At 29.9% G+C, this 8,529-nt stretch overlaps 1 protein-coding gene across 1 annotated transcript in view; it reads right to left on the reverse strand.

Moving 5' to 3' along the window:
- The window catches only part of LOC116431104 (uncharacterized), a 297,657-nt gene extending 289,198 nt beyond the window's left edge, over positions 1-8,459 (reverse strand). Inside the window, exon 1 of the mRNA XM_031986081.2 lies at positions 8,285-8,459. Within this exon, the coding sequence (XP_031841941.2) occupies positions 8,285-8,414 (130 nt within the window). The 5' untranslated portion in view covers positions 8,415-8,459. The remainder of the gene's footprint in view (positions 1-8,284) is intronic.
- Between the last annotated feature and the right edge of the window lie 70 nt (positions 8,460-8,529).

Consider the following 8,529-nt stretch of genomic DNA (forward strand, 5'->3'; position numbering starts at 1 on the left):
TACCCCATTGTCATGAAAATGAATAAAATAATAATGCTTAACCATCTTAACCAGTATTTCAATAAAATACCGGAAACGTACAGAATGATGTTCCAAATCTTGGTTAATCTGTCCTGTTGACTATATCGCATTTCTGCTTTATCAAATCCCTGACATTACTGGCATTGCATTCAAGAAATGATCCGTCTGGCGTGGAATGACTAGCACACCAGATGCATCATATCCCAAGGGGCTGCGTCGTTCTCATCTGTTTCAAATGACCTACATACACAGTAACCGATTTCCGTCTTGAAATCCATACGGTTTAAATAATGTTCCATTGATCTAATTCTCATTTAGCAAAAGTTAGCGGCTGTATATTTGCCTTGACATAAATATGTTACGACATTACTAAACAAGCTACTTTATTTTAGCTAATATTTTTTTCAGCTGAAAAGTTTAGGTCAGAGATATCTAACATTTTATGTCAAACAGAATTTCAATGGCAGTGGGTGAACCAGAATTAGATCAAAGCTAATGGCCAAAATTATGTTTCAACGAACATAAATTATTTTGTCATAGTTGTTTGTTGGAAATATAGAAAAAATTAACATTTTTTAATTAAATTTGATCAAAAGTATGTATTTATAATAATACATAATGATAATAATGTATATAATAATACAATAAAAAATCTGTTTCTAATTTCTAGATTATTAAAGTTCTATTTATATACGATATATAAACTTATATAATTATACAAGTAAATAGACATATTTCAAGAAGCACAATTCATATTACAAAAGTAAAAATATTTACAAAATGTATTATAATTATACTTCAGCAATTTTCCTAATAAAACAAAAATTGAAGGTCAAGATCACATACACGTCATTTTAAAGCTTGAAAGGCAATTCTTTCAACGATGAATACTTTATTTTTTCAGATAAAAATATAATTCTTCTTTGTTCTACTTTGGTTTTTCATTAAAATATACCCTAGATGTATTCGTTCTACGTTTTATGAGCACATACGTCATTTTATTGCGCACAAAACGAGAGATTTTTTAAACTAAATTCCACTTCCACAAATTATATGTCTTTTAGCTGCCATTCGTCAAAACGTTATTGCATATGTCCAAATGGGCTTCATTATCAGTTGGTAGGGCAATAATTTATTTTCTAGGCTAAGTTTCACGTTTTTGCTCGTTAACCAGTGCATTTACCTCCTTTTGATTCTTATATTTTCACAGATTGCTTTTATATGATACTTTCAGATAAATTTCATGTTGTATAATCAATTGTTTTTCTAAACAATAACAAAGCTTCATGTCACTAACATGTAACACTAGTAATTATAGTACGCGTGGGTTTCGATCGACGATATATGGCATTGATCGATCACACGTGACCGCCAAATCAGTGCGGTATGGCTACTCGGCCGAGCTAATTTGACTGTCGTAATTAGCTTCGTTTATCGGGCCGTGTCACGTTCGTCGTGCACTGGCCGCGGCGATGCAGTAATCTTCCTGCCGCCGCTGGAGCAAACAATTAACGTTGTTCCGGTAACTTTGGTGTGATTACAGCAATTTTCACATGACAGCTCGGTCGTTTACCGGCACCTCCAGTGATGTCCCTATAATTTCACACCAGAGATTCTAAAAATCAACTAGAAGCGGTTGAGATTCTACTTTTTCAATGGAGAACCTTTCCTCCAAATAGTGAATCATAAATAAACCCTTTTTCTGCGACATTCGGGTATATCTGAATCGATATTTTTTACTAAATTTAAATTTAAAAGTAGATCTATTATCATGTAACATAGTTCAGAAAAAGAATAATGTCATTTATATAATATAGAGTTATGTGTATCAATATAAGAGATATAAAACACTAAAAATGTCAGCTTTGAAGTTTTTATGGATTTGTGACACATTTAGAATAAAGACTTGTAATTTATTAGCACAACGAAAGGATTAAAATAATTGAATGGCTCTTTAGTAGAAGGGTTTATGTTATATTTCATTAATTTTGAAGGATGACGGAAAAACAAATTACTGCTCACTGTACTATAATTCTTTTCTAATTTAATAATTTTTTAGGAATTATTAATTAAATTATTAAATTTTTATAGCGACTGAACTGTGTAACACATATCCTTCTTCCAAATAGAAAAATAAAAGTAATAATTCAGTAATGAAAAATTAATTGATTACTTCTTGGAAACACGAAATTTAACTAAGTTTTTCTTTGTTCCTTTCTAACAGGCAATCAATTCTTATGAAAAGTCAGAAAGTTATTACGTTCTAGGGAATCTTGGAAATCACTGGGAATACATATATATAATAACATTTGATACAGGTATTCATTACAATTCTTCATATACAATTTTATATATGTCTGATGATACTATAAAGTATAAAAATATTATGAAATATATAAAATACAGATGTTTTATTAAACATATTATTATATGACATTGTAAAATTTTAATGGAGGATAGACACATTGTATTCTATCAGACTTCTTGAAAAATTTAAAGAGGAGAAGTGAATAACAGATTAAGCTAGTCAAAAAGCACTACTCAATATAAAATTTATTTCTTAACAAATTCTCCTATTAAATATTAGTGTAAATGTTGTATTAAATTCATTCAAATGCAAATTCAACTATCTTCTATGTAGTTATCTATAAATCAGTGACAGTGAAATAACACAAATCATGTACATATATTCGTATTTAATAGTTTCTTATTGCCCAGTTAATGAATTATTCAACGAACAATGAAAAAAATATTTTACTTTCGTTATTACCATAGTATGCACGGAGTATCAGAATGATACTTTTGAAGGAATTTGAAACGCCGGAAAGGCTTTATACAGTCCTGGAATGTGCAAGGAAAGCCGGAGTAAGAAGAAACATTATTATGCTCCGGAAGAGGAAAATCCTTCCAACGGCAAGAGAATTTAAGAGAAACAAGCGTAGGAAGCGGGTAAATGTAAAATAATGTTGACTAATTTACACTGCTGAAGTATAATCGAAGGATTAGCATAAAAGGGACCTAAAGAGAAAACTGCTTTTCTTTTCACGCATCATATGTCATTCCTAATCACTTGCGTTTTTCTTAAAAATTTAATTATTCTAATATTATGACTTAAAAAGTGACAAAGGAACTCTGCAAATTATATTTATAAATTTGTAGCATTTAGTGTTACGTAATATTAAATATAATATAAATAAATATATAATATAAATTAAATATAATATAAATAAATATATAATATAAATTAAATATAATATAAATATATATATATAATTAAAATTAAGTTGATATATTAATTCATAATATGTAATTCATTTCCACTGTTATATTTTTTTAACGTTGTTCGTAACGATAGAAGAGTACGTTTATAAAATAAAAAATTAAAGAAGTGATAATAACGTAACTGAAAGAAATATGATACTTGAGAGTTTGCATAATTTTACAGCAAAATTATATACCAAAATAAATGAATGTTTCTTGTTATTGTTGTGTAGTAACATTAATGTGATTAGTTTGTGCTGAAGTAATCACGAAAGGAAATAACTTCATTAATTATATATATTGTAGAAATATAAAATAATTAATTGTAACTTCTAAATTAAATTAATTTCACTTACTAATTTAAAAGACAGAATTTTGTAGGAACGGAACTTTAAAATGTTTGTCATGTAATTATTGAGGAAATGATAAACCTGTTTGTTATTTTAAAATGTAATTCTGTTCTGTTTTTTTTGTTTTGCTTTATTATTTTCAAATTATAACAAAGAGCTTAATTAAAATAGTTAAAAGAATTACACTTCCTATATACAAAGTAATTATGAACGACAGTGAAGAAAATAGACATTAGAATTCACCGAGGGAAATAAAAAAATGCTTATTAAATTGAATCGCCGATTTAATTATATTTATAACACTCAATTTTTTAGCATAGTAATTAATAGACTAAGGTATCAACAAGTGACCTTGGAGAACTTGAGGGTCAGACACACTCACGACAGATGTTCAAATGGGAGACTGTTCATTTGAATGCAAACCACATCACGTCTATGCAGAAATGAACGTACACGTACAAAGACTCTTGGAATTTCGTGTACCTACATACTACTACAAACAACTTCAATATCCTCCTCTAAGTTTGATATTAGCTGAAAAGATAGAATTAAATAGCTTCCTAATTAAAAATTAAAGTTTTTTAAACGAATCAATAGATTGCAAGTGTTTATACGTACTCCAAATTTCACATACTCAATCAAATATCACAGATATTTTAGAGTATCGGTTTCAAATATTAAATATATTCATTTCAAAACGATTGTTTCTTGTAATTAATAGTATTAATTAATGTGAATGAAAAATAAGACTACTTAAAACAACATGGATGAAAATTAATCAGTTTAAAACAGCTGACATAATTAATCGATTATGTTTCTATTCATTGTACTAATTTAATCTAATTTAAATGATTCAAAAGAATTCAAAATTTCATATACTACACTCATATACTAACAAATCAGTTGAAAGAATGTATTAAAGAGATAACTATTTCAAAGGTGCATTGAAAAAATATTGTCAATTTATTTTAATACGGTATATCTAACGTGAACCAGCGTCAAATTGTATATCCTGCATTTAGTTAACGTAGTCGGTAGTAAAACGTTTCGTCAATTTAGTCATTTAGTACCCACTTTGCATATCCTGCATTTAGTTGACGTAGTCGATAGTAAAACGTTTCGTCAAAGTGGGTACTAAATGCTTCGTAAAGACGTAAAGTGCAACTTTAGGTAATGTTTGTGTAACATTAATATTCAAGACTCGCATTAGAGTCGCTCTGCGAACTGCTTCCGTCTTACTCCTTCACCAACGTATTTAATTGGTTTTTCCCTTGTTACATTAATAATTACATTAAAGAGTCACGATTTAGACATTTTATTCCATAAGTTTTTGGCAGGAAAAAAGGACACATGTTTAACTTGAAGTCCAAATTTCTTTTCTTCCATTGAGCTGAGATATTAAACTTATATATTGAAAAATATCCATTAAAATATACATGTAAGTGTTTAAAACTAGCTATAGATATTTATAGCTAAATTATTAATAAAACTGTTCCATTATAAAAACAGAAATATTTATTATACTAAATACTTAATTACAGATAACATAAATAAGGATAAAAGCTAGCGACATTTATTAAAGTAACAATTAAATACAAGAAAATCTAATTTACTAAAACTACAGGAATATATTTAGAACTTATACTCAAATCAGGTTTATAATTGAATTTTAATATTTTAACTACTTTTCTTTCAGTTTTGTTAAAATATCATGTATATAATTTTTACTGCAATTAATTAAACATACATACAAATAAAAACAACCTGAGGGGTAAACGAATTCGTAGTTCATTTGAATTATACTCCAGTAATTCCAACGCTGTTACAAAAAAGTTGTGCATTTAACAACAGTATGTTAGGAATTACTACAACGGAATTGGGGCGCCAGAGGAACGCTAAACCGGGGAACATACTATATTTTTGCCATGAATTGGTCCAACTCATTTCAATAACCACTGAACGGGACCAGCGATCCAGATACATAAAGAGTAAGAGAGACAGACCAACAATGAAAGGCACTCGACCGCGTTTTGCACATTGACAAAAGTTTGCACACTACGAAATAAGAAGGTAGTAGAAATGATTCCAACTAGAATTAATTCGAGATAAAAATTGTTGCGTCAATTTTAATTTTATTGTATATCGGAGATTTTATCACTTGCAACGTCTATACGTACTAATACAAATCATTCAAAAGTTTTAACAAAAGATGAATTAAATTAATATTTTATTTCAAATTGAAAGCACCTGTTACTTTGAGGAATAAACATTTCTTGCATTATGTTTTTCGTAAAAACAACGTTCTTACAAAATACTCGTTTAAATGTATGTGAGCAGTGAAGCAGGCGAGTGCGATGTATGCGACAGCCTAAAGATAAACAATTAAAAGAGCGACGAGGATTAAAAGGAGTAGGGCAGTATATTTTTATCTACAGGAAAGAATTAGTCTGCGTCCAGCTACGAAAGAACGTATAAGTCTGCAACCCTTTATACTTGTTAATATATTGTTAGTGTTCTCTATCGATTTCTTATCATTTTATCTTAACATCAGGCTTCCTTATTCCCGGGATATCCTTTAGGAAGACTCCGGTGAATAAACGGATTCCACATGTATTTGATTTATTGATAAGATTTTTGGTTAGCGGAATTTTATTGGGTCACTCCATAAATAATATGGTTTTTTATATTTCTTTTATTTTTAAAAATAATGATGAACGGAATTTTTTTTAAAGTAATTATAATGTATAGGTAGACAATTTATAGATAATGTAGGAGAATATATTCTAGACTAAAACAATTTTGTTTATCTTTATTTGTAAAAATAAAAGAAATATAAAAAACCGTATTATTTATGAGATCGCCCAATACTTTTTCTTAAACAAACAAATCATCAAATACGTCATCTAAAACATAGAATAAGAATATAGGAATGGACACTTCAATCTTCGTACCTTTCTTAATCCTATCACTATAATTTCTACAAGCTTTCACTTGGTTTTTTACGCATTCTCTTCGATATCAGAGGAACATAGTAATTATTGTAAATAGGATACACGTGATATCATATTTTCCGATCGAACAGTCAGAAATATCTATTGCGCGTGTTTTTCTTTTTAAATTGTGTACTTAATCATCATAATTACATCCTAATTGCTAATAATAGCTTCAATCATCAGTACTTAAACTTTTATAAAAATTCAAATAATCCACGACATGACGAATATACTTTAAAAGAAATGTTCACTGTTTCAGAAACTAATATACTCAACAAATTTAAAGAAATGAAAATTTAAATAATTTGTTAAATTACTATTAGCACTTACAGTACATAATTATTAAACTAAGTGCCTATTTTCTTGCAATTTAAAATACTAGTAACAAATGTGATGTTTTCTTAATGTTATTTTCATTTTACAAAATAACGTGCACATTTTAACATATGTGAAAAATATATCTTAAATTTAAAAAATACTATTATTATGTTGTATACAATCTCATATGACACGAATTAGTATTTGTTTCATGTTTTCCTTTCGTTATCTATAATCAATCAATAATTTATTTATATTTGTAATCCAAAAATATTATTATTCTCTTCAGTTTTCATGGGCATAAACAATATCATCAACTTAGTAAGACAATTTAAAAATATTTAATTTCCAATTACTTTACATAAGTAGATTAAAGCATTCACAATCAGGTATGTACCAATATTAAATTTAAGTTCTCTGATTTTTGTCTGAGTTAAAAGATGCCTGTAGTAAGCTGCCCCTTTCCACGTGGTCCTAGGAACATGGTAGAAGCAATACGAAGAACAAGGCAATCTAATACAAAGTAAAACCATGTAAAATTCAAAGAAACAAATTAACGAGGAATTAAGAATACTTATTATAAAATACAATATAGTATACGAACGTATTATAGAATAAAAAATCTATATACCGAGATAAATAGATATAATTTAACTTCTCATTAATTGCCCCCGAATTAAAATGGATCAGTAATTTAACATTTTTGTTTTTAATTACACGTACCAGTAATACATAAATTTAAACAAGAATGTTTATAGTGGAAACTACAAACTTGTTTATATCAATTATTTTGCAACATTTCAAAAACTCTACGCATATCATAAACACCATCGAAGTCAACAACGCATATTCATCATCAAAAGAAGCTCACCTAACACAAACTCCCCAACATCACCAAAACAATAACAACATAAACAAAACCCCGCTACAAATGAACCAACACCCAACAATCACAAACAAATTACGAAAGACAAATTCATTCCGAAACCCGCCCCTCCCATCCAACTCACCCAATCAGTTTCATTAAATACGAGCGTCATTCAAAAACGTGTCGAGTACTTTCGACAAATCGCAACAGCCTCCAGGAGGCGTCCCCCGGAGCGCATGACCCGAAACATTCAAACCACATTCCACACGGAAACAACGCCAATTTGTCACGTTCGTGGGCCTTCGGTGCGAGAGTAGCTAGTTACCGATGCCGGACGGAATTCAAAAAGAACCGAACCAAGATCCCATCGTCAATGAAAAAAAGGGAGAAAAAAATAACAGAAACCTACAAAACAAGAAGAAGAAGAAGAAGAATAACAACAACAACAGAGACAACGTGACTTGCCCACTTACATTTTTTATTCTTCTCGCCGGCGACGCCTGGTGACAACAAGCCAACAAGCACGACGATCAGCAGAAACGTGGATTTCTTAGTCCCCGGTGCGACGCGGCACCAGGGCGAGCCTCGGGACATCACGGACATTATTCACTATCCCTCAACGAGACACCATACCGGCGTCCGCGGCGGTTCCGCGCGTGAACACGACCTCGTGCATCGGGGAGAGAGTCACTCGCGGATAGGCTCCCGTTCAGAGCTG

This window comes from Nomia melanderi, chromosome 2, assembly GCF_051020985.1.
Source record: "Nomia melanderi isolate GNS246 chromosome 2, iyNomMela1, whole genome shotgun sequence".
Lineage (NCBI taxonomy): Eukaryota > Metazoa > Arthropoda > Insecta > Hymenoptera > Halictidae > Nomia > Nomia melanderi.